This window comes from Pan troglodytes, chromosome 6, assembly GCF_028858775.2.
Source record: "Pan troglodytes isolate AG18354 chromosome 6, NHGRI_mPanTro3-v2.0_pri, whole genome shotgun sequence".
In the NCBI taxonomy this organism is placed as follows: Eukaryota; Metazoa; Chordata; class Mammalia; order Primates; family Hominidae; genus Pan; species Pan troglodytes.
In genome coordinates, this window is record NC_072404.2 from 11,732,955 (window position 1) to 11,760,158 (window position 27,204).

At 47.4% G+C, this 27,204-nt stretch overlaps 1 protein-coding gene across 18 annotated transcripts in view; it reads left to right on the forward strand.

Moving 5' to 3' along the window:
• The first annotated feature begins 16,409 nt into the window (after window positions 1–16,409).
• Window positions 16,410–27,204, forward strand: part of OCM (oncomodulin) — a 62,680-nt gene continuing 51,885 nt past the window's right edge. For 4 of the 18 annotated variants that reach the window (XR_008536333.2, XM_054655524.2, XM_063813973.1 and 1 more), the window contains exons 1-2: window positions 16,421–16,824; window positions 26,823–26,864. Coding sequence is in view for 10 of the 18 variants with exons in the window: in XM_054655524.2 (XP_054511499.2) it covers window positions 16,819–16,824; window positions 26,823–26,864 (48 nt within the window). In the remaining 8 variants the exon portion in view is untranslated. Of the gene's footprint in view, window positions 16,825–17,699; window positions 17,769–24,477; window positions 24,581–26,822; window positions 26,865–27,204 lie in introns of all 18 variants that reach the window. The other 14 variants (XM_063813983.1, XM_063813982.1, XM_063813974.1 and 11 more) reach the window with 13 other exon arrangements.

The following is a 27,204-nucleotide window of genomic DNA, read 5'->3' on the forward strand; positions in this document are numbered from 1 at the left end:
GTTCAAATGATTCTCCTGCCTCAGCCTCCCGAGTAGCTGGGACCACAGGTGCACACAGCCATGCCTGACTAATTTTTGTATTTTTTTAGTAGACACGGGTTTCACCATGTTGGCCAGGCTGGTTTCGAACTCCCGACCTCAGGTGATACGCCTGCCTTGGCCTCCCAAAGTGCTGAGATGAGAGGCGTGAGCCGCCGTGCACGGCTGACTTTTTAGAAAAACATCATCTACAAAGCTTCTGGATGTTTTTTGCATTTCATTATGCCTCGTAATTTTTTTCCCGATAACTGGACATAATTTATTGGGTAAAAGGAGCTGCTATAGATAGACCTGGGGGAGAGTGGTGGTAAGGTGTGGTGGGAGGAGAAGCCTTCTATAATGCTCCTCTGAGCAGGTCTTAATCTTTGTTTTAAATTATTTTTTTAAAAAGATGAGGTCTCACTATATTGCTCAGGCTGGTCTTAAACTCCTGAGCTCAAGCAATCCTTCCACCTCAACCTTCCAAAGTACTGGGATTCTGAGCATGAGCCATTGTGCACGGCCAGATCTTTTTTTCTTGAGACGGAGTCTCACTTTGTCGCCCAGGCTGGAGTGCAGTGTTGCTATCTCAGCTCACTGCAAGCTCCTCCTCCCAGGTTCATGCCATTCTCCTCCCTCAGCCTCCTGAGTAGCTGGGACCACAGGCGCCCGCCACCACACCAGGCTAATTTTTTGTATTTTTAGTAGAGACGGGGTTTCACCGTGTTAGCCAGGATGGTCTTGATCTCCTGACCTCGTGATGCGCCTGCCTCGGCCTCCCAAAGTGCTGGAGTTACAGGTGTGAGCCACCGTTCCCGGCTGTGCCTGGCCAGATCTTAATCCTTTAGTGAGCCTGTGCCTCTGGACTGGACTTCATAAGTGCTTATTAACACCCCAAGTCACCTGCTGAGGCGGGACAGGACGGCTCCTGGGGGCTGGGGTTGGGTTTTTCCTTTTCTCCAGGTGGAAGGCTAGGGCCAGCTGGAGTTGGGTATTTTTCTTCCCCCAGGTCAGGTAGGCACTGATGAAGCCCCAGCAGGTTCAGCTGTGGTTAAGTAGTTTCTCCTGAGGGTTGACCTTGTTAAGAACAGAAAGCCCGGGCTTGTCTCTTTTCCCCTCCCCCCGGTGGAGGCACGAGGGGATTTTTCTCTAATATTCACTCTGAGAACCTGGTTGAGCCTCTGTAGGTAAAACTCACAAGAGCACAGGGCGCCCTGTCTGGGTCCGCTCGGAGGTTTTTTAAATTTTGTTTTGTTTTGTTTTGTGACGGAGTTTCGCTCCGTCGCCCAGGCTGGAGTGCAATGGCGTGATCTCTGCTCACTGCAAGCTCCGCCTCCCGGGTTCAAGCGATTCTCCTGCCTCAACCTCCCCAGTAGCTGGGACTACAGGCGCCTGCCACTACGCCTGGCTAATTTTGTGTATTTTTAGTAGAGACGGGGTTTCACCATGTTAGCCAGGATGGTCTAGAACTCCTGACCTCGTGATCCCATGCCTTGGCCTCCCCAAGTGCTGGGTTTACAGGCGTGAGCCACCGCGCCCGGCCCTGCTGGGAGTTTTTGTCTCAGACTTCTTCAGCGGGGCACAGCAATTCAGCTCCTCAGCCTTCTGCTCTTCCCACCCCTCTTCACTGGGTCCCGTGTGGGGCTTCTGCCCGTGGGTTTCTACGCAGGTAAGTTTTAATTCTCTGTATCCACCTGTCTCTCCAATTTTGCCGCGGGGAGTTTGCCCTGTGACCTCCCTCCGCGGACGGATTTCAGAGGAGTTGTTGACTTTTCAGTTTGTACAGCTTTTTACTTGTGAGCTCAGCGTGGTGACTTCCAAGATCCTTCTGTGCCAAACTGCAAGTCCTATGTGGCTGTTTGTAGGCACTTGGTCCACCCATATGTGAAACCGTAGGGTTGTGGGGGTTTGATAAGGCTGGTGGATTTCTCCCCCATGACCCTTGGTAGCTTTGGTCAGTTCCTGATGGAAGTGGGGATATTTAAATGAGCCTGTCAAATATGCGCCTGTAACACGAGGACATAGTTTTTTCAGGCCCAGATATGGTGGCTCCAGCCTGTAATCCAGCACTTTGGAAGGCCGAGCAAGGAGGATCACTTGAGGCCAGGAGCTTGAGACCAGTGTGGGCAACATGGCAAACCCAGTCTCTTTTTTTTGTTTTTTGAGATGGAATCTTGCTCTGTTGCCCAGGCTGGAGTGCACTGGCGCTATTTCGGCTCACTGCAACCTCCGCCTCCCGAGTTCAAGCTATTCTCCCGTCTCAGGCTCCGAAGTAGCTGGGATTACAGGCGCCCGCCACCATGCCCAGCTAATTTGTGTGTGTGTGTGTGTATATATATATATATATATTTTTTTTAATTGAGATAGACTTTTGCTCTGTCACCCAAGCTGGAGTGCAGTGGCCAGATCTCAGCTCACTGCAACCTCCACCACCCAGATTCAAGCGATTCTTGTGCCTCAGCCTCCTGAGGAGCCGGGACTTCAGGCGCGTGCCACCACGCCCAGCTAATTTTTTGGTATTTTTAGTAGAGACAAGGTTTCGCCATGTTGGCTAGGCTGGTCTTGAACTCCTGACCTCAGGTGGTCCGCTGGCCCTGACCTCCCAAAGTGCTGAGTTTACAGGCATGAGCTACCACGCATGGCCCCCAGTCTGTTTTTTCAAGATTTTTGTTTTGTTTTGTTCTGTTTTTGAGACAAGGTCTCACTCGTCCAGGCTGGAGTGCAGTGGCTCAATTACGACTCACTATAGCCTGGACCTCCCAGGCTCAGGTTATCCTCCCATCTCAGCCTCCTGGGTATCTGGGAGTACAGGCATGTGCCGCCATGCCTGGCTAATTTTTTGTAGGGACAGGGTTTCACCATGTTGCCCCAGGTGGGTCTCAAACTTCTGGGCTCAAGCGATCCTCCTGCCTCGGCCTCCCAAAGTGCTGGGATTACAGGCGTGAGCCACTGTGCCTGGCCTTTTAAAAAGTTTTTTTCAGCACCTGATATATGCTGGAAACTGCTAGATGCTGAGGATGCAGAAATGGATGCTTTCCTGCCCCCAGGACGTTTCTTGCTTGGAGAGGATTTATTCATCTTTTTTATTTTTTGGAGATGGAGTCTTGCTTTGTTGCCCAGGCTGGAGTTCAGTGGCACTATCTTGACTCACTGCAACCTCCGCCTCCCAGGTTCAAGCGATTCTTGTGCCTCAGCCTCCTGAGTAGCTGAGACCACAGGTGTGTGCCACCCCATGCTCGCCTAATTTTTTTGTATTTTTAGTAGAGACAGGGTTTCACCATGTTGGCCTTGAACTCCTGGCCTCAAGTGATCCACCTACCTGGGCCTCCCAAAGTGCTGGGATTACACGCATCAGCCTCCGCTCCTGGCCCCCATTCATCTTTGAAGTGCAACCTCCAATGCCCCCTGCTCTGTTGATCTCAGCTTGTAGCATGTTCCTAAGGAAGCTACTGAGATATCCCCTGCTCCAGAGTTCATGGTTTTGAATTAGACCAAGACATAGCCAAAAGGTAGAGCTGATATCAGGATGAGGTATCCAACCGCCCCCCCCCCGCCCACATCCCATGTTTACATTTCATATTGTTACCCTCTGCCCTGGAGAACTTCCTTGAGGCCAGGAGTTAGTGTCAGGAGACTGCAGAGAAAATATTTATTTCCCTTTTTTTTTTTTTTTTTTTGAGATGGAGTCTTGCTCTGTTGCCCAGGCTGGAGTGCGGTGGCATGATACCGGCTCACTGCAAGCTCCGCCACCCCGGGTCACGCCATTCTCCTGTTTCAGCCTCCCGAGTAGCTGGGACTATAGGCGCTCGGCTATTTTTTTGTGTTTTTAGTAGAGACGGGGTTTCACTGCATTAGTCAGGATTGTCTCGATCTCCTGACCTCGTGATCCACTCATCTCGGCCTCTCAAAGTGTTGGGATTACAGGCGTGAGCCACCGCGCCCGGCAAATATTTCCCTTTTACAGTCCCCAGCTGATAAAAGAGAAGGTTGTTCTTTGCACGCCGACCTCAGAGGCAGAGAAGGATGCAATCTCATGAAGACGGGTTTCATAAATGAACGAGGAATTCTTGCCACAGCTCTGTGGTCTCTGATATCAACATCTCTACGTTCATCCCTGGCCGACTCGCTCTTCCTCCATCAATCAAAAAATTCTTTTTTGTTCCTAATAACATAGGACAAAGCCTCTGATTAAATCAGCCAAAAACCCAGCAGCCCAAGTGGATGTTCCCTGCTATCTTACTGGTATCAAAGTTCCATTGTATGTCCAAATGACAAAAAAATAGGTACAAGGCTATGAAATCTATCTGAGTGGTCAACGACTTTGTTTGTTTCTGTTGGGTTTTGTTTTAATCTAAGAGGTTGGACTCAGCCCTGTTGCCACTTGGCTCCAGAGCACCATGATTCTACGATTCTGTGTTGCTATGGGGATGAGATGATGTGATTCAAATGCACAGCATGTTCTGTTGCTAAGGTAATTACAGGCGTCCTTACCCTCTTGATCAGGGCTGGCTTTGCCATAGATTTTAGCCATGGATAAACTGAGCGTGAGGTCTCGGGTGCAGACAGAGAAGGAAGAATAAGCTTTGTGTGAAAAGTTTCAGAGGAAGTTTGCCTTTTCTTTCTTTCTTTCTTTCTCTTTTTTTTTTTTTCAGATGGAGTCTCACTCTGTTGTCCAGACTGGAGTACAATGGCGTGATCTCAGCTCCCTGCAGCCTCTGGCTCCCAGGTTGAAGCGATTCTCCTGCCTCAGTCTCCCAAGTAGCTGGCATTACGGGCATGTGCCACCACGCCCAGCTAATTTTTTTTATTTTCACCATGTTGGCCAGTGCTGGAAGTCCTGACCTCAGGTGATCCACCTGCCTCAGCTTCCCAAAGTGCTGGGATTACGGGCGTGAACCATCGTGCCCGGCCAGAGGAAGTTTTTTTAAAAAAGTATACTTGCTGCTTGACCTGGGCGACCTCATGGTGACAGCCAGCAGAGTGGACAGCATGATTACTTGTGTCTTCAGGGAAGTGGCCGGTGACTGCTGTTTCTCAGGGGCCTGATGGTCTGATGGGTAGATGGCTTGCCCAGAACGGCTGGCTGGCAGAGAGACCCAGAAAGTTTGAGTGCTCTGGGAAGTATCAGAACCTTTCCTATTTGCAGTCCAAGGGGAAGGGCATTGAGTGAAAAGAGACATGAAGGAGCTTTCTGGGAGCATGGACACTGCTGTATCCTGATTGGGTTTCAGTTACATGGGTGTCTAAACCCATCAAACTGCACACTGAGGTCCTGTGTGTTCGCATACAATGTACAGTTCATCAATAAAAGCAATCCTTTTGCTCTTCTAGGATGAGAAGGGAGGTGAGGGATGGGCGATGAGGACAGAAGTGGGAATGTGATGATCCTCCTGCCTCAGCCTCCCAAAGTGCTAGGATTACAGGCGTGAGCCACCATGCCCAGCCTATTTACTTTTAAGACAGAGTCTCACTCTGTTGCACAGGCTGGAGTGCAGTGGTGCAATCATAGCTGACCGCAGTCTTGAACTCATGGTTTGGAGGAGGTTTGGAGGTTTGCTCAAGCAATCCTCCCACCTCAGCCTCCCAAGCAGCTGGGACAACAGGCATACATCACCATGCCTGGCTAATCTTTACATTTTTTGTAGAGATGGGATGTCGCTATGTTGCACAGGCTGGTCTGGAACTCCTGGCTTCAAGTGCTCCTCCCACCTCAGCCTCCCAAAGTGCTGGGATTGCAGGCCTGAGCCACAGCGCCCCACCAAGACTGGAGTTTTGAACTACAGTGGTTTCCCCTCATTAACAGTCAGTTACCCGAGGTCAACCGCAGTCCAAAAATGCTAAATGGAGAAAAGAGAAAGCAGCCTTGAAGAACCACAGGAGAGCAGCCGTCTCCTGTCTCTGGACAAGACTGTTTCACGTGCTAGAGAGCTGGCTTAGCATTTGCTATAGTGTGCGTTCCCTGCTTTTGGGGGGCAGGGCATGAAGCTTGGGCTTGGGTTTCATATACACGATGATGCAGGAGCATCTGAGGATGTCAGTGCCAGCCTCACCCTCCTTTGCCCTCAGTCCAGGCCATCTGAGTTTCTTGTTCTCTTTCCTTCCAGGACTGGGACACAGTGTCCAGAGAGCATAGCATTGGAGTAGGAGTTGGGAAGCAGATTTCTAGTCCCTACCTGGTATGGTTAGGGTTTGGGTCCCCACCTAGAATCTCATCTTGAATTGTAATCCCATAATCCCTACGTGTCAAGAGCGGGACAGGTGGAGGTAAACGGATCGTGGGGGCAGTTTCCCCCATTCTGCTCTCGTGATAGTGAGTGAGTCTTGAGGTGTCCGATGGTTTTATAAGCACTGGCACTTCCCCTGCTTGCACTCACTCCATCCTGCCTCCTGAGAAGGTGCCTGCTTCTCCTTTGCCTTTCGCCATGACAGTAATTTTCCTGAGGCCTTCCCAGCAATGTGGAACTGTGAGTCAATTAAACCTCTTTCCGTCATAAATTACCCAGTCTTGGGTTTATTTATTTATTCTGTTTGGTTTTTGTTTTTGAGTCCGAGTCTCACTCTGTTACCTAGGCTGGAATGCAGTGGTGTGATCTCAGCTCACTGCAACCTCCGCCTCCTGGGTTCAAGTGATTCTCTTGCCTCAGCCTCCAGAGTAGCTGGGACCACAGGTACCTGCCACCATGCCTGGCTAATTTTTGTATTTGTAGTAGAGATGGGGTTTCACCATGTTAGCTAGGCTGGTCTCGAACTCCTGGCCTCAAGTGATCTGCCTGACTTGGCCTCCCAAAGTTCTGGGATTATAGCTGTCAGCCACTGAGTATTTCTTTTTTGAGACGGAGTCTCGCTCTGTTGCCCAGGCTGGGGTGCAGTGGCGTGATCTCAGCTCACTGCAAGCTCCGACTCCCAGGTTCATGCCATTCGCCTGCCTCAGCCTCCTGAGTAGCTGGGAGTACAGGCGCCCACCACCACGCCCGGCTAATTTTTTTGTATTTTTAGTGGAGACGGGGTTTCACTGTGTTAACCAGGATGGTCTCTCTCTCCTGACCTCGTGATCCACCTGCCTCGGCCTCCCAAAGTGCTGGGACTACAGGCGTAAGCCACTGTGCCTGGCCGATGGGTATTTCTTTATAGCAGTGCGAGAACGGACTAATATACTACCTGGCCACTAACTTACTGAACATTGGCTAAACAATCTGGGCTACAGTTTCCCCAGGTGCAGAACAGGGTTAGTTGCTCTCTCAGGGCTACCATGAGGGGACAAAGCTCACTGGAGGTGTCCTGTATACAGAGGTGAAACAGGTGCTCTGCAGAGGAGACAGGAGGCTGCCTTATGATAAAAAAAAAAAAGGGCAGGGGGTTGTTGAAAAAACATTGGCAGCCACCAGGCTTTCAGGAGCCTCCATGGCTTCTATTTTTGGAGGAATCAAGAAATTCATCTTGGTGGCTCACACCCGCAATCCTAGCACTTCGGGAGTCTGAGGCAGGAGGATCGCTTGAAGCCTGGAGTGCAAGACCAGCCTGGGCAACAGAGTGAAACCTTGCCTCTACAAAAGATACAAAAATTAGCCAGGCATGGTGGTGTGCGCCTGTAGTCCCAGATACTTGGTAGGCTGAGGTGGGAGGATCTCTTGAGTCCAGAAAGTCGAGGGTGCAGTGAGCTATGACCGCACCACTGCACTCCAGCCTGAGCAACAGAGTGAGACCCTTCTTCTAAAAAGTGAAAAGGAAAACATTGGAATATGAAAATGTATTATTTATATGTAATATATAATATGTATTATAGGCCCAGCGCGATGGCTCACACCTGTAATCCTAGCATTTTGCGAGGCTGAGGTACACAGATCACTCGAGGTCAGGAGTTCAAGACCAGCCTGGACAACATGGTGAAACCCCTTCCCTACTAAAAATACAAAAAAAATGGCCAGGCACAGTAGCTCACGCTTGTAATCCCAGTACTTCGGGAGGCCGAGGCGGGCAGATTACCAGGTCAAGAGATGGAGACCATCCCGGCCAACATGGTGAAACCTCATCTCTACTAAAAATACAAAAATTAGCTGGATGTGGTGATGTGCACCTATAGTCCCAGATACTCGGGAGGCTGAGGCAGGAGAATCACTAGAACCTGGGAGGCAGAGGTTGCAATGAGCCAAGATCGCCCCACTGCACTCCAGCCTGGGTGACAGAGCGAGACTCTGTCTCAAACAAAAAAAATTAGCCAGGCATGGTGATACATGTCTGTAATGCTAGGTACTTGGGAGGCTGAGGTGGCGAGATCACTTGAATCTGGGAGGCAGAGGCTGCAGGGAGCCCAGATTGCCCCACTTTACTCCAGCCTGGGTGACAGAGCAAGACTCTCAAAAAAAAATAAAATTAAATTAAAAATGTGGCTGGGCACAGTGGCTTCTACCTGTAATCCCAGCACTTTGGGAGGCCGAGGCAGGCGGATCACGAGGTCAGATCGAGACCATTCTGGCTAACACGGTACAGCCCCGTCGCTACTAAAAATACAAAAAATTAGCCAGGCGTGGTGGTGGGTGCCTGTAGTCCCAGCTACTGAGGAGGCTGAGGCAGGAGAATGGTGTGAACCCGGGAGGCGGAGCTTGCAGTGAGCAGAGACCGCGCCACTGCACTCTAGCCTGGGTGACAGAGCAAGACTCTGTCTCAAAAAAAAAAAAAAAAAGATATTATCCATTACATATTACATATGACATAAACTATATATTTATAATATGAACTATGATATAAAGATCTTTATAATATAAAACATTTTATGTAATATACAGTATTATATAATACAAACCATATTATATAAAATATATAGTACAAATGATATATAAAATATATTTTGTAATTTATATATAAATAGCTTTGTATTTATATATTTTTATATAAATATGAAAATCTGCTGGGTGTGGTGGTGTGCGCCTGTAGTCCCAGCTACTTGGGAGGCTGAGGCAGGAGAATCGCTACAACCTGGGAGGCAGAGGCTGCAATGAGCCAATGTATGTAATATATATAAACATTTATATTACATATAAAATATATTTATGCAATATATTACATATAAATAATGTTTTACATTACATATATAATTTTTTTTTTTGAGGCAGAGTCTTACTCTGTCACCCAGGCTAGAGTGCAATGGTGCGATCTCAGCTTGCTGCAGCCTCCACCTCCTGAGTCAAGCGATTCTCCTGCCTCAGCCTCCAGAGTAGCTGGGATTATAGGCACCTGCCACCACACCCAGGTAATTTTTGTATTTAATAGAGACGGGGGTTTCACCATGTTGGCCAGGCTGGTCTCGAACTCCTGATCTCAGGTGATCCACCCACCTTGGCCTCTCAAAGTGCTGAGATTACAGGTGTGAGCCACTGTGCCTGACCTATTTTATATTTATATTTTATATATCTATATTTTTATATTTTACATACAAATATATTTTATATTATAAATATATATATTCATTATATACAATATAAAATATCAAACCATGGAGACAATGTTAAGCATCTTCCTAGTACACGCCCCTGATAAAATGCCATTTTTCCTGTTGCTATTTTTTCCCAGTGGAGACCTGGAAACAGGATGGCACAGAAGACACGGAATGAGTCAGTGCAGTTAACAAGAGGAAGCACATGAATTGGAAAGTTCAGTGAGCTCTTGTTTAGATAATAGGATCCATATATCACTAGTGATATTTTCCTTCATTCTCTTGTGATCCATAGATTCCTTCATCCTCTCTTCCTTTCCTCCCTCCCTCTCTCTGTTTGCATTTTATTTGTAGAAAAAAGTGTAGAATTTGTTGCAGCCTGGATTTTGCAGATTGTCTCATTGTGGTGTCATCTGACATTTTTCTACTGCCTTGTATGTCCTGTAATTTGTTAATTAGATCAAGAGGCCTAGACTCAAGTTCTTTTTTTTTTTCCAGGATTACTCATAGGTGATGTTGTATACAGCCATGTAGATGGACAGGGTGTCTGGTTTTCTTATTTTTTTCAAAAAGATGTCAGCAGTCATTGGTGATCATTACCTAAGGGTGTTTTTGTTTGTTTTTGAGACGGAGTCTTGCTCTGTCACTCCGGCTGGAGTGCAGTGGCACAATCTCAGCTCACTGCAGCCTCCGCCTCCGAAGTTCAAGTGATTCTCCTGCCTCAGCCTCCCCAGTAGGTGGGACCAACGATATTAATAATCATATTGCATGTGAATGTCTTAGTATGATTTTATATGATTGGTAGTAGCAGGATGATACTTTATGTTTACATTGATTTGTTACATCATACGTTTATTCTGCTTTTCAAATAAATGGAAAAAATGAACATCTATAAGCAGGGCTATATATATATATATATATTTTTTTTTTTTTTGAGGCAGAGTCTCACTCTGTGGACTGCAGTGGTGCGATCTTGACTCACTGCAACCTCCGCCTCCTGGGTTCAAGCAATTCTCCTGCCTCAGCCTCCTGAGTAGCTGGGACAACAGGCATGCACCACCACGCCCAGCTAACTTTTGTATTTTTATTATTTATTTATTTATTATTTATTTTTTTTGAGATGAAGTCTTGCTCTGTCACCCAGGCTGCAGTGCGGTGGCACAATCTTGGCTCACTGTGCAACCTCTACCTCCCAGGTTCAAGCAATTCTCCTGTCTTGGCCTCCCAAGTAGGTGGGGTTACAGGTGTCTGCCACCACACTTGGCTTATTTTTCTTTGTTTTTGGTAGAGACAAGGTTTCACCATGTTGGCCAGGCTGGTTTTTGAACTCTTGACCTCAAGGGAGGTCTGCGTCAGCCTCCCAATGTGTTGGGATTACAGGCGTGAGCCACCGTGCCCAGCCAATAAGCAGGGCAATTAGAGTCCCTTGTCTCCAGCCCTATGCAGCATATCCAGGCAGCTATTACTGCTTATTATTTCTTTTCCTATCCCTAGAACAGCAAAGGTTTATCCTTTGGTGAAATGGGAGAAAATGAAAACATTAACTTCAACACTATGCGTAGTTTAACTCAGTTGGGAGGGAACTCCTGGTTAATATCACTTGTCTGTTTCACTTGTTCCCCCGGTGTTCCCTGCGTCCTATCTTTTCCCTGTGGTGGAGACCGCTGGTTATTTCCCAATATCTGTTCTCTCCTTCTAATGCAATAGAGCCTTCAATTTTTAGCTAGGAGTTGCCCTCCCAGAATGGAGACTCCATTTTCCAGCCTTCTTTGCAGATGGAGGTGGCCACGTAACTGAGATCTGTTCAATGGGATATGAGCAGAAGTGACTTGTGCCTTTTCTGAATCAAGCTCTTAAAAGAAAGGGCATTCGGGCCGGGTATGGTGGCTCATGTCTGTAATCCCAGCACTTTGTGAAGCTAAGGGGGGCAGATCACTTGAGGTCAGGAGTTCGAGTCCAGCCTGGCGAACATGGTGAAACCCTGTTTCTGCTTAAAAATACAAAAATCAGCCAGACATGGTGGCAGGTGCTTGTAATCCCAGCTACTCAGGAGGCTGAAGCAGGAGAATTGCTTGACCCCAGGAGGCGGAGGTTGCAGTGAGTGGAGATGCCACCACTGCATTCTAGACTGGGCGACAGAGCGAGACTCCATCTCAAAAAAAAAAAAAAAAATTGGGGTGGGGGGCATTCTGTCCCTTCCTTTTCCCCTCTTACTGCTGGCTGAAATACAGACCTGGCCATCTTGAACCATACCTGCTCTAGGGATGGTAGAGCAGTTTTTTTGTTTTGTTTTTTTTTTTGAGACAGTGTCTTGCTCTGTTACCCAGACTGGAGCGCAGTGACGTGATCATGGCTCGTTGTAGTGCTTTGATGTCCTAGTCTCAAGCAATCCTCCCATCTCAGCCTCTGCAGTAGCTGGGAGTAGAGGTGCATGCCAGCATGCCCGGTTAATTTAAAAAAAATTTTGATACGGAATCTTGCTCTGTCGCCCAGGCTGGAGTGCAGGGGCACGAACTCGGCTCACTGCAAGCTCCGCCTCCCAGGTTTACGCCATTTTTCTGCCTCAGCCTCTCGAGTAGCTGGGACTATAGGCGCCTGCCACCACGCCTGGCTAATTTTTTGTATTTTTATTAGAGACGGGGTTTGACCATGTTAGCCAGGATGGTCTCGATCTCCTGACCTCGTGAGCTGCCCGTCTCAGCCTCCCAAAGTGCTGGGATTACAGGCATGAGAAAAAAGTTTTTTAGAGACGATGTCTTGCCATGTTGCCCAGGCTGATCTTGAACTGGGCTCAATCGATCCTCCCACTGTAGCCTCCCAAAGTGCTGGGATTACAGGTGTGAACCACCAGGCCCAGCTAGAGCACTCATTTGGGAGTCTAGTTTTCTGACTCCTTTGGAGCCACATGGATTTTTTTTATGAGAAATAATCACTGGTGATTTCTTTTTTGTTTTTTTGAGATAGTCTCACTCTGTTGCCCAGGCTTGGGGATTAGTGGCATGATCTTGGCTTACTGCAACTTCTACCTTCTGGGTTCAAGCAATCCTCCTGCCTTAGCCTTCCAAGTAGCTAGGACTACAGGTGTGTACCACTACACCTGGCAAAATTTTTTTTTTTTTTGAGACAGAATCTTGCTCTGTTGCCAGGCTGGAGTGCAGTAGTGCATTCTTGGCTCACTGCAACCTCCGCCTCCTGGGATCAAGCGATTCTCCTGCCTCAGCCTCCCGAGTAGCTGGGACTACAGGTGCGCACCACCCTGCCCAGCTAATTTTTGCATTTTTAGTAGAGACGGGATTTCACCATGTTGGCCATGATGGTCTTGATCTCTTGACCTCAGGATCCACCTGCCTTGGCCTCCCAAAGTGCTGGGATTACAAGCATGAGCCACCACTACAGGCCATTTTTGTATTTTTTAGTAGAGACAGGGTTTTGCCATGTTGCCCAGGCTGGTCTCGAACTTCTAGCCTCAAGTGATCCATCCACGTCAGCCTTCCAAAATGCTGGGATTACAGATATGAGCCACCACGTTCGGCTTTATCAGTAATTTTTAGGGCACTTTTATTTTGGGAACTCTATTACAGCAGTTTTATCCATGTCCTAAATTACATAGTTGCATATATTTTTAGCTCTCATTTTGTAATTAGAATTACAATGTTCCCCTTCACTTTCATTTTATAGGAGTTTTCATGTTATCTTGATATTGGAAGATGATAGCCGTAAGAGTTTTATTTTCTCTCTTACTAGGGAAGAGAGGAAAAAATAATAAACAAAAATTTTATCTTTGGAAAAATGAACAAGTGATAGACAAATCTCTAGTGACACTAATCAATATAAAAGAGAAACGTTGGAAAACTCTGTAGAAATAGATCTAGGAATTTCATTTTTTTTGTGTTACTGTTTGATAGTTTCATAGCAACCATGAATTTATTGGGAAGAAAAACATTTTCAACCATTTTTTTTCTTTTCTTTTTTTTTTTTTTGAGAGGGGGTCTCGATTTGTTCCTCAAGCTAGAGGGCAGTGGCGCCATCTCCGCTCACTGCAACCTCTGCCTCCTGGGTTCAAGCAATGCTCGTGCCTCAGCTTTCCTAGTAGCTGGGATTACAGATTCCTGCCACCACACCCAGCTAATTTTTGTATTTTAGTAGAGACAGGGTTTCCCCATTTTGGCCAGGCTGGTCTTGAACTCCTGACCTTGTGATCTGCCTGCTTGGCCTCTCAAAGTGCTGGGATTACAGGCATGAGACCCCTTCCCCAGCCTATTATTACTTTTTTTTTTTGAGACAGGGTTTTGCTCTGTTGGTCAGGTTGGAGTGCAGTGCCGTGATCATAGCTCACTGCAGCCTCAAGCTCCCAGGTTCAAGCGATCCTCATACCTTGGCCTCCCAAAGTGCTGGATTACAGGTGGGAGCCACTGTACTAGCCTTTGTACCACTATAAAATAAAGTCAGCCCTTCATATTTGGAGGGGATTGGTTCCAGGACACAAGCCCTTTGTATTAGTTCATTCTCATACTGCTATAAAGAACTATCTGAGACTGGGTAGTTTATAAAGAAAAGAGGTCTAATTGACTCACAGTTCCGCAGCCTGTACAGGAAGCGTGGCTGGGGAGGCCTCAGGAAACTGACAGTCATGGCGGAAGGCAAAGGGGAAGCAGGAATGTCTTACATGGCCAGAGCAGGAGGAAGAGAGAGAAAGACGGGAGGTGCTGCACACTTTTAAACAACCAGCAATCATGATAAGTCACTCACTCTCATGAGTACAGCACGAAAGGGGAAACCTACCCCCATGATCCAGTCGCCTCCCACCAGACGCACCTCCAACACTGGGGATTATAATTTTTTTTTTTTTTTTCCTGAGATGGCGTCTTGCTTTGTCACCCAGGCTGTAGTGCAGTAGTGCAATCTCAGCTCACTGCAGCCTCTGCCTCCTGGCTTCAAGCAGTTCTCCTGCTTCAGCCTCCCAGGTAGCTCGGATTACAGGCATGTACCACCATGCCCAGCTAATTTTTGTATTTTTAGTAGAGACGGGGGTTTCATCATGTTGGCCAGGGTGGTCTCGAACTCCTGACCTTAGGTGATCCACCTGCCTCGGCCTCCCAAAGTGCTGGGATTACAGGCGTGAGCCACTGTGGCCAGCTGGGTATTATAATTTAACATGACCCAAACCATATCACCCTCATACCCAAATCTGCCATACTCAAGTCGCACAGTTGGCCTTGCGGAACTGTGTACATGAAAAGTTGGGCTTTTATATATTTGAGTTTCACATCCCTCAAATACTGTATTTTCTGAGTTCGGTTGAAAAAAACCTGCATATAAGTGGACCTTCGAAGTTGAAACCCATGGTGTTTGAGGGTCTACGTGGTGTGTTTTTCCCTCACTGATCTAAAATGCAAATTTATAGAGAAATCTTGAAAAAGTAGGCATAACAAATATCTGAGTTAAAAATATGTCCTGATTAAAGGACAATTTGGAAAAAAATATGCATAACAAAAATGACCTAAATAGGAAGAAAGGAACAAATGACATAAAACCCCAAAAGGATTATTCCTTTTTTATATGTGTGTGTGTGTGTGTGTGTATATATACACACACACACATATATATATATATTTTGAGACAGAGTCTTGCTCTGTCGCCCAGGCTGGAGTGCCATGGTGTGATCTCGGCTTACTGCAACCTCTGCCTTCCGGGTTCAAGTGATTCTCTTTCAAACAATTGTGCCTCAGCCTCCTGAGTAGCTGGGATTACAGGTGTCCACCACCATGCCCAGCTAATGTTTTTATTTATTTTTATTTTTATTTTTGAGATGAAGTTTAGTTCTTGTTGCCCAGGCTGGAGTGCAATGGTGCAATCTTGGCTCACTGCAACCTCCGCCTCTTGGGTTCAAGCGATTCTCCTGCCTCAGCCTCCCAAGTAGCTCAGATTACAGGCATGCGCCACCACACCTGGCTAATTTTTTTTTTTTTTTGTATTTTTAGGAGAGACGGGGTTTCGCCATGTTGGTCAGGTTGATCTCTAACTCCCGACCTCAGGTGATTGCCCATCTTGGCCTCCCAAAGTGCTAGGATTACAGGCGTGAGCCACTGCATCTGGCCAATTTTTGTATTTTTAGTAGAGAGGGGGTTTCACCGTGTTGGTCAGGCTGGTCTCAAACTCCTGACTTCAGGTGATCCACCTAGCTTGACCTTCCAAAGTGCTGGGTTTACAGGCATGAGCCACCGCGCCCGACCCCAAAAGCATTATTCTAAAAAGAGTCTACACCCACAAGATTTGTAAATGAATCATTTTTATGGAGATGATTTCTACTGTTTATTTTGGTTTTGTTTTGTTTGTTTTTTTTTTGACGGAGTCACACACTGTCGCTCAGGGCTGGAGTGCAGTGGTGCGATCTCGGCTCACTGCAACCTTCGCCTGCTGGGTTCACACCATTCTCCTGCCTCAGCCTCCTGAGTAGCTGGGATTAAAGGCGTACACCATGACACCGAGCTAATTTTTTGTATTTTTAGTAGAGCCAGGGTTTCACCGTGTTAGCCAGGATGGTCTCCAACTCCTGACCTCGTGATCTGTCCGCCTCAGCCTCCCGAAGTGCTGGGATTACAGGCAAGAGCCACCGCGCCCGGCCTACTGTTGATAATTCCCTCTAGAACCACGCGGTAGAAACCACAGGTAGAATCTACCACAAGGTGGAAATCTACGTAGTTGAATGTGCAAAGGACTCCAATTCCTGATGTGCAAACCTGATCCAGGAAACCAGACAAAAAACCTTTTACAAAGAGACAAAATCTTTTTGTAGAAACAAAAGGAAAAGTCGGCTGGGCATGGTGTCATTTACCCCCAGCTCTGTGTCAACCAGAGGCCCGGCGCCACACCCTGCCAGCCCATGGCCACCTCCCACGTGACTGCAGCCGTGGCTGTGGCTGGAAGTGCAGGGTGGCCTAACCGGAAGCATGGCGTCGTGGGGGGTTCTGGGAGTTGTAGTCCCGGGGGGAGCTTCTTTTACGCAGTGTTTTGAGGTGCAGGACTGCAATGCGTGCACTTCCGGACCCCAGACTGTTCCCACGGCGACTGACACCTCAGACACGCGTTGGAGGGACGGCGCTCTGGCTCCGGGGCTGTGCCCAGCACGAGCGTGGCCGGCACCCACTTGCTGCAGAGCCGGCACTGCACTGGGGTCCTTGGGGGCGGCTCCTCCAGACATCTCTGCGGGTTGTCGGGTGCTGCCGAGTTGGGTTGGGGGACGCTACAGGTAGTGGGTCCGGAGCAGCGGCTGGCCCCTTATCTCACTGCCCTTACCCGCAGCTCTGCTTCCTCGGACCCCACCGTCCTCTGGAGGCTCGTGCAGGGCACCTGCCACTGTGACCACCTGGATGCAGGTGAGCTAGGGGCTTGTTCTCTGCACAGGGGATCCCGCTCTTCCCCAAGAGTGGGTTTGTTGCCGTCCCTTCCCCTGGAGCTTCTCTGCCCATCCAGGCCCCTGAACTCCACTGCACTGCGGTGCCTGGGTCTCTAGGGGGAAGAAGGGGGCTGTTGGAGAATGTCCCCGTCTCTTGCAGAGGGTAACCCTCTTCTTTCTCTCCTACTTGTCTCATGCAGACCCCCGATCGCAGCCAGTGGTGGGCACTGAACTAGGAGGGAAACGAAGGCAGGGTGTGGAGGGGTTATTTCAGGCGTCTGGGCTCATTCAAAACATCTTCTGAGTGCCTGGGTCCGATCTGGGGGAGCACGGAGCTGGGGTCCCTTGTTGGATGCATTCCTACAGAGGTGTTGGTCACGTTAACATGTGGGGGCGATCCAGGGGTAGGCGCTCTGTTAGTTACCTCAACTATCAGGATGCATGGACACCCAGGGGAGGGAGGATCAGTTTTAACTGGGGAAGGAGTGACTTCAGGTCAGACTTAAAGAAAAATAAGATGTTGCAGATGAAAGGGCAATAGGGTCTTTGAGGACCAGGGAGGAGCATCCCTAAGGAGTAATGATGGGTGGTACTGAGGACTCAGCACAGGGGAGGCGCCCAGGGCCGTGAGGCTGGGGGCGGGGTGGGGGGCTGACCAGCAAGGTCCAAGGCTGGGGTCTCCCTCTTTCTCCAGCTGCAAATGCAGTACTTCAAGGCAGAGGCATGATCATATTTGGGTGTTGGTCAAAGTATCCCTGCAGGAAGTAGAGTTATGAGGGTTGGACTGAGGGTGTGAGAAAATTGAGTAGGGAGACGCCAGATGAAGGCGGTACAGTGTGAGCACCTCTGTTGTAGACGGGTGAGAAGGAGGCGGCTGCCGCAGTTCTGTGTAGACTGTTCTTTTCCAGCCCTTGGTGAAGAAAGGTGAGCAACACTCGGGGTGGTGTGATGTGATGGAGTTAGCAGAGGATGTCTGTCTTTGATGCTTTCTTTTTTTTTTTTTTTAAGATGGAACTCACTTGATTTGGGGAGAGAATGAAACTGGTACTATGGTTTTAAATCTTGTTAAGACCAAATGTTTTTATGGTGGTTTTTCTATCACGACTTGAGCTTGGGTCTTACTGAAAGAGGTTTTTTCTTTTCTTTTTTTTTTTTTTTTTTTTGAGACTGAATCTCACTCTGTCGCCCAGGCTGGAGTGCAGTGGCACGATCTCAGCTCACTGCAACCTCCAACTCCCGGGTTCAAGCGATTCTCCTGCCTCAGCCTCCTAAATAGCTGGGATTACAGGCGGGCGCCACCACGCCCGGCTGATTTTTGTATTTTTAGTAGAGACGGTTTCACCATGTTGGTCAGGCTGGTCTCGAACTCCTGACCTCGTGATCCGCCCGCCTCGGCCTCCCAAAGTGCTCGGATTACAGGCATGAGCCACCTTGCCCGGCCTGAAGGAGCTTTTCCTATGACATGTCCATAATTCTTTTTTGCTATTTTTGATTACTAATATTGGAAGAGATCTAAATACATAGCAAAGTAAAAGGAAATGGAGCCTTTGTACTCATGATCCAAATTGAGCAGATGTCAAAAGTTTACTTCATTCTGAGCCGAAGGGATGTGAAAAAAAGAAGTATGCTGGGTTCAGATTTTCTTACAGAACTAAAACCTCCTAAATACTGTTGACGACCCTTTGTACTCTCCCTCACTGAGATTAAACTTAAAATTGCTATATATTTTATTTTGGGAGATTGAGTCTCTTGTCGCCCAGGCTGGAGTGCAGTGGCCGGATCTGGGCTCACTGCAACCTGTCTTCCAAGTAGGTGGGATCACAGGCGCCCACGACCACACCTGGCTAATTTTTGTATTTTTGGTAGAGATGGGTTTCCCCATGTTGGGCAGGCTGGTGTTAAACTCCTGACCTCAAGTGATCCACCCACCTTGGCTTCCCAGAGTGCTGGGATCACAGGCGTGAGCCACCGCACCTGGCCAAAATTGATACGTGTTTTTGTTTATTTACTAGACAGGAGTGTAGCCATAAACAGTATAAGATTGCTTTGTATGTTCATCACCTTTGCCTGTATTTCCTTCGGGGTTGTCTTTTTCTTATTTTTAGCATTTTTTTCATATATTTTAAATATAAATTCACTTTGAGTTACAGACATTGCAAAAATCTTGAGTAGAATGTAATGAATTCCTGGTGTTTCCCCGATGGCTGTATTTTTTAGGATGGATCCACTTAATGTTGAGTGGCTTATTCTGGTTTTCTGTTTGCCAGTCAATTTTAGTAATTTATATTTTCTAGGAAAGTGTCCCATTTAATTTTGAATTTATGGCAATTATTTAGAGTAATCTTATAAACCTCGACCATGGCTGGGCGCTGTGGCTCACGCCTGTAATTGCAGCACTTTGGGAGGCCAAGGCGGGTGTATCATTTGAGGTCAGGAGTTGGATACCAGCCTGGCCAACATGGTGAAACCCCGTGTCTACTAAAAATACCAAAAAAAAAATTAGTTGGGCAGTAGTGGCACACGCCTGTAATCCCAGCTACTCAAGAGGCTGAGGCAAGAGAATCGCGTGAGCCTGGGAGGCGGAGGTTGCAGTGAGCCGAGATCACGCCACTGCACTCTTGTCTGCGCGACAGAGTGAGACCCTATCTCAAAAAAAAAAAAAAAAAAAAAAAATCAAACCTTGACCATATCTGAAATTGTCTTTTTCATGCCTTCTCTTGCTCAATTGTGCCTGGAATCTGGTCGATTTTATTAATTTTAAATACAAACCAGTTATTTTATTAGTTTTAATAAGACCTTTCCAAGAATTGATTTTCTTTTCTTTTTAACTTATTACTGTAGTCCTAATATATGTGTTAAATAAAAAGAATGAAACTTAATGACATTCAGCTCAGGTGGTTAGCATAGAAAAGAGAATAGGGGCTGGGCGTGGTGGCTCACGCCTGTAATCCCAGCAATTTGGGAGGCTGAGGTCAGGAGATCGAGACCGTCCTGGCTAACACGGTGAAACCGCATCTCTACTAAAAGTACAAAAAATTAGCTGCGTGTGGTGGCGGGCGCCTGTAGTCCCAGCTACTCGGGAGGCTGAGGCAGGAGAATGGCGTGAACTCGGGAGGCAGAGCTGGCAGTGAGCCGAGATTGTGCCACTGCACTCCAGCCTGCGCGACAGAGCGAGACTCCCTCTCAAAAAAAAAAAAAAGAAAAAACAAGCACAAACCCCCAAAAGTAAAAGCATATGAGGAGAAATTAAAAGGAAGAGAGGAACATTTACTCCGTTTTATGGAATAAAGTGTTTTCCCACTTAAAACAAAAAAATAGAGTAAGTTAAAACAAAAAAATTTCTGCCACAAATGTATCACCTGAATCTAATCATGAGACATTAAACCTAAATTGCATAATTTATTTTTTTTTCTTTTTGAGACAGTTGCTCTGTTGCCCAGGCTGGAGTGCAGTGGTGTGATCTCGGCTCACTGCAACCTCTGCCCCCCGGGTTCAAGTGATTCTCCTGCCTAAGCCTCCCCAGTAGCTGGTATTACAGTCACCCACCACCACACCTGGCTAATTTTTGTAGTTTTAGTAGGGACAGGGTTTCACCATGTTGGCCAGGGTGGTCTTGCACTCCTAATCTCAGGTGATCCACCCGCCTTGGCCTCCCAAAGTGCTGGGATTACAGGTGTGAGCCACCACGCCTAGCCTGTTTTATTTTCTAATAGAGACAGGAGTCTCGCTATGTTGCCCAGGCTGGCCTTGAACTCCTGGGCTCAAAGGATCCTCTTGCCTTGGCCTCCCTGAGTGCTGGGATTACAGGTGTGAGCCACCATGCCTGGCCCCAGTTGTTTGAATCATAGCCTAAGTAAATGCAGATTTGTAGTGATTTAGAGATCTCTTGCTGTACATACCTGGGAAACTGCACCCAACATCTGCCGGCCATGTATAAGACAAACCATGTGGCTTTCAAGACCCCAAGGCTAGCTGGGCACGGTGGCTCATGCCTTTAACCCCAGCACATTGGGAGGCTGAGGCAGGCGGATCACCTGAGTTCAGGAGTTCACGACCAGCTTGGCCAACTTGGGGAAACCCCGTCTCTACAAAAATTCAAAAATTAGCTAGGCATGATGGCAGGGGCCTGTAATCCCAGCTACTTGGGAGGCTGAGGCAGGTGAATTGCTTGAACCCGGGAGGCGGAGGTTGGAGATCGTGTCACTGCACTCCAGACTGGGTGACAGAGCAAGATTCCATATCAAAAAAAAAACAACAAAAAAAAACCCTAAGGCTCTCAGAGATACCCAGGAGCTGTCCCTGCCCCCTCTCCTTCTGGGTAATGGCCCCCATGCCACAGCCCTGGGATGGCCTCTATCATGAGGGCCTTCCTGCCTGCGCAAAGCCTCGCCCAGTTGCCGCTCGTGTGTACTCTGCCACCTTGTGGTGGGACCTTTTTCATCAGCCCTGAAGTCCCTCCAGCCGCCTGCACAAATGTGGTAAAATGTTAATATTTGGGAGATCTATTTGGGAGATCTAGATGAGAAGGGTATTTGGAAATTCTTCATACTATTCTTGAGACTTTCTTTTGAGTCTCAAGTCACTCAAGTAAAAAGTTAAAAAGAAAAAGCTAAAATTACTTACTGGAAAGGATTTGTTAAAAACAAAAATTTGGTTGTATTTAAAACTAATAAATTTAGACAAACTTCAGTCTGCACTGGTCGAGGGAGAATAGAAATCAGCTATTTTAGAATGGAAGAGATGATTTCAGATACAGTAGATAGAATTTTTTTTTTTTTTTTTTTTGAGACGGAGTCTTGCTCTGTCGCCCAGGCCGGAGTGCAGTGGTGTGATCTTGGCTCCACCGCAACCCCCATCTCCCTGGTTCAAGCAATTCCCCTACCTCAGCCTCTGGAGTAGCTGGGATTGCAGGCGCACGCCACCATGCCCGGCTAATTTTTTTGTATTTTTAGTAGAGATGGGGTTTCACTATGTTGGCCAGCCTGCTCTCGAACTCCTGACCTCAGGCAATCCACCCACCTCAGCCTCATGACTTCAGGCAATCCACCTGCCTCAGCCTCCCAAAGTGCTGGGATTACAGCATGAGCCACAGTGCCTGGCCTTTTGTTTGTTTGTTTGTTTGTTTTTTGAGATGGAGTCTCCCTCTGTCGCCCAGGCTGGAGTGCAGTGGCATGATCTTGGCTCACTGCAATCTCCACCTCCTGGGTTGAAGCGATTCTCCTGCCTCAGCCTCCCCGAGTAGCTGGGGCTACAGGCATGCGCCATCATGTCCAGCTAATTTTTTTTTTTTTGTAGTTTTAGTAGAGACAAGGTTTTACCATGTTGACCAGGCTGGTCTCAAACTCTTGACCTGAGGTGATCCACCCGCCTTGGCTTCCCAAAGTGCTGGTATGACAGGTGTGAGCCATTGCACCTGGCCAGTAGATGTTTATAAAAAGTGAGATGTTACTATAAATCATTTAATGGCATAAATCTGAAATTAAGACACATTTGTAGAAAATTGTAAATTGCTAAAATTGACTGACATATACAAAACCCAAATAAACCACTTATACACATTGCAAAACTCTTGAAGAGAGTTTGATAAAATTCCTAAAAAACATATAGGCTTGGTATTTCTTTGGGAATACTTTTGAGTATGGATTCATTTCATATTTAGTGGTTTAAATATTTTTTTGCATTTTTTATTTTCTAATTTTATTTTTTGAGTCAGTGGGATCTATGGAATGTATGTATTTTTCTTTTAGTATTCAGGATTGCTTTTGATGCTTGCCTTTTTTTTTTTTTTTTTTTTTTTTGAGATGGAGTTTCACTCTGTCACCCAGGCTGGAGTGCAGCAGTGCAATCCCGGCTCACTGCAACCTCTGCCTCCTGGGTTCAAGTGATTCTCACGCCTCAGCCTCCCAAGTAGCTGGTATTACAGGCACCCACCACCACACCTGGCTAATTTTTGTATTTTTAGTAGAGACAGGGTTTTCCCCATGTTGGCCATGCTGGTCTCGAATTCCTGGCCTCAAGTGATCCACCCACCCTGGCCTCCCAAAGTGCAGGGATTATAGGCATGAGCCACTGTGTCTGGCCAAAATTGCTATATATCTATGTTTTTGTTTATTTACTAGACAGGAGTGTAGCCATGAACAGTGTATAAGATTGCTTTGTATGTTTATCACCTTTGCTTATATTTGTTTAGGGGTTGTCTTTCTCGTTTATTTTTAGCATTTTTTTCATATATTTTATATATAAATTAACTTTGTCTTATGAACACTGCAAAAATCCTGAGTAGAATGTGGTAAAATTCCTGGTGTTTCCCCAATGGCTATATTTTTTAAGAGGAATCCATTTCATTTAATGTTGAGTGGTTTATTCTGGTTTTCTGTTTGTCAGTCAGTTTTAGTAATTTATATTTTCTAGAAAAGTATCCCATTTAATTTTGAATTTATGGCAATTATTTATACTGATCTTATAATTATAAACCTCAACCGTATCTGAAATTGTCTTTTTCATGTGCACAAATGGTTTATCTTTGCCTTCTCTTACTCAAGTGTGCCTGGCTTCCGGTCAATTTTATTAATCTTAAATACAAACCAATTACTTTATTTGGTTTAATCAAACCTTTCCAAGAATTGATTTTAGTTTTTTCTTTTTAACGTATTATTAAAGTCCTAATACCTTTTTTTTTTTTTTTTTTTTTTTGAGATGGAATCTTGCTCTGTCGCCCAGGCTGGAGTGCAGTGGCACGATCTCGGCTCACTGCAAGCTCCGCCTCACGGGTTCATGCCATTCTCCTGCCTCAGCCTCCCGCATAGCTGGGATTGCAGGTGCCTGCCACCAAGCCTGGCTAATTTTTTTTTTTTTTTCGTGTTTTTAGTAGAGACTAGGTTTCACCATGTTAGCCAGGATGGTCTCGATCTCCTGACCTCATGATCCGCCCACCTCGGACTCCCAAAGTGCTGGGATTACAGGAGTGAGCCACTGCACCCAGCTAGTCCTAATACATATGTTAAATACAAAGAGTGAAACTTAATGACATTTAGCTCAGGTGGCTTCCACAGAAAAAAGAATAGGGAGCATCTACCCCCATTGTCCAGTCTGTGTCTTCCAGAAAAAGAGATATTTAAAAAAGAGAAAAAAAGAGCAAAACCCCAAAGGTAAAAGAGAATGAGCAGAAATTTAAAAAGAAGGGAGGAAGATGGCCAGGCGCGGGGGCTCACGCCTGCAATCCCAGCACTTCGGGAGGCCGAGGCAGCAAGATCACCTGAGGTCAGGAGTTCAAGACCAGCGTGGCCAACATGGTGAAAACCCATCTCTACTAAAAATACAAAAATTAGCTGGGCGTAGTGGCACGTGCCTGTAATTCCAGCTACTTGGGAGGCTGAGGCAGGAGAATCACTTAAACCCAGGAGGTGGAGGTTGCAGTGAGCTGAGATCACGCCACTGCACTGCAGCCTGGGTGACGCTGTCTGAAAAAAAGAAAAAAATCTTTTACTGTGATGGAGGATGTATTGGTTTCTCTTCCTTTTGTCTTTCTGGTTTTGGATTTTGTATTTGTTTGCAGCGCATCTCCGTGACATACACTTGCTGATGCTGACCTAAGATGGAATTAATATCTGTTTGTTGCTTTGCTTCCTTTCAGTGGGTTGTTTTTTCCTTTTCCATCTCTGGCTAGTCTTGAAGGCTAGACTTGCGTAGGAGAGCAGACACAAGGACATGAGCCAGTTCTGCTGAGCTGTTACTATGTAAGGAGCAGGGAGCGCTGGAGGGTGGTTGAACCGTGTCCAGCCAGGAGTTGAGTGGGCGGTGGGCTGGTCACCATGGTTACCGCAGTGGGCCCACTAGCTTCACAATTCTGTAGCATCGCTTTGTGCTGCGAATGGGACCTTCCGCTCTTGATCCCCTCCTTGTGTTGACGGCTGCTGCTTGCATCTCCAGGCCTGTGGGTGGAGGGGTTCTCTTTGTCTTCTCAGTCCAGGGTGGGCCCTGGGTCTCTGAGTCACAATGATCCTGTCCCTCCCCTCGTGTCAGGAGACCTTTAAGCCTGAGCCCAGGACATATTCCTGTCCCTGGTTCAAGGAGGAAGGCACAAGATCTTGCCTGTGTTCTGGTGGCAACAGGGTTGACTGCCATTCCCCTGGCAGCTTGAGGCTTTTGTTCCTCAGAAGATAAAGTTCTGGAGGGGGCTTCGTGTGTTTCCCTCCACGGCAGCCGCATCCCTCCTCCAGACCTACACTCCCAAGGAAGTCTCTCTGGTCTTCTGCCGAGCCCCGATCTTTCTCGTGAGCAGCCAGAGAGCATTTGTATTAATCAATTTATTTTTATGTTTGTTGTTTTTTGAGATGGAATCTCGCTCTTACCCAGGCTGGAGTGCAGTGGTGTGATCTCGGCTCACTGCAGCCTCCACTCCCTGGGTTCAAGCAATTCTCCTGCCTCAGTCTCCTGAGTAGCTGGGATTACAGGCGTGCACCACCAAACCCGGCTAATTTTAGTATTTGTAGTAGAGACTGGGTTTCGCTATGTTAGCCAGGCTGGTCTCAAACTCCTGACCTCAAGTGATCCACTAACCTTGGCCTCCCAAAGTGCTGGGATTACAGGCTTGAGCCACTGTGCCTGGCCCAGAATTTTTTCTTTATAGATGTAGGTTTACAAACTTATTACATGTGCTGTAGTTTGTAGTCAACGTATACAAACAAGAAACAGGCCAGGCACAGTGATGCATGCTTGTAATCCCAGCACTTTGGGAGGCCAAGGCGGGAGGATCACTTGAGGCCAGGAGTTTGAGACCAGCCTGAGCAACATAGCGGGACCCTGACTCTACAAAAAGCATATATATATATATATGTTTTGAGTTTTTAGACGGAGTCTCACTCTGTTGCCCAGGCTGGAGTATAGTGGCGCAATCACAGCTCACTGCCACCTCCACCTCCGAGGCTCAAGCGATTCTCCTGCCTCAGCCTCCCAAGTAGCTGGGATTACAGGGACAGGTCACAAGAAGCCAAGATTGTGCCGTGCCACTGCACTCTAGCCTGGGCAACACAGCAAGACCCCATCCCCCAAAAAGTTTGCTTATCATTTTTTTGGGGGGGATGCAAGCTCGCTTTGTTGCCCAGGCTGGAGTGCAGTGGTACAGCACAATCTCGGCTCCCTGTGATCTCTGCCTCCCAAGTTCAAGAGATTCTCCTGCCTCAGCCTCTTGAGTAGCTGGGATTACAGGCACGTGCCACCACACCTGGCTGATTTTTGTATTTTAGTAGAGATGGGGTTTCACCATATTGGCCAAGCTGGTCTTGAACTCCTGACCTCAGGTGATGCACCTGCCTCGGCCTCCCAAAGTGTGGTGATTACAGGCGTGAGCCTCTGCATCTGGCCTGTTTCTTCAGAATAGATTTCTAATAATTACATTTTTGGGTAACAGGTGGGGATTGTAGTAAATTGCACATTGGTTACTGAGACACAGATACACATATTCATTAAGAAAAACTCCAGTCAGTCGTGGTGGTTCACCCCTGTAATCCCAAGGTTTTGGGAGGCTAAGATGGGCAGATTGCTTGAACCCAGGAGTTTGAGACCAGCCTGTGCAATACAGTGAGACCCCCGTCTCTACCAAAAAATTTAAAAATTAGCTGGGCGTGTGACACACCTATAGTCCCAGCTTCTTGGGAGGCTGAGGTGGGAGGATCGCTGGAGCCTGGGAGTCCAGGGCTGCATTGAGTCGTGATTGCATCGCTGCATTCCAGCCTGGGTGACAGAGTGAAACCCCGTCTCAAAAAAAAAAAATCCAAGTCAGGCCTCATGAGATTGAGTCCCTATGACATTTCCAAGGTGAGGGCTTTGCTCTGATAATGGGGATCCTTCAGAGAAGGCTTTCTCCCACCTGTGCCCGCGAGGGGTGGGGTGGGGGTGGTCCCAGCAGTTGATCGGGAGCCCACGGGCAAGCGTGGCCTCTCATATCCTCTCTCCCCACCCCGATGGCTGCCTTCACAGATACCTGCTTTCCCACAACAGCAAGGAAGAACCATGGCCCAGGTGAGTGTGGCATTTCTTTCTACTGCACTTTTTCAGCAGGGATTTCGGATGCTCATAAGAACATGACTAATAAAGGCTGGGCGTGGTGGCTCACACTGGTAATCCCAGCACTGTGGGAAGCCAAAGCGGGTGGATCACCTGAGGTCAGGAGTTTGAGACCAACCTGGCCAATGTGGTGAAACCTTGTCTCTACTAAAAATACAAAATTAGATGGGTGTGGTGGTGGGTGCCTGTAATCCCAGCTACTTGGGAGGCTGAGGCAGGAGAACCGCTTGAACCTGGGAGGTGGAGATTGCAGTGAGCTGAGATCACACCACTGCACTTCAGCCTGGGTGACAGA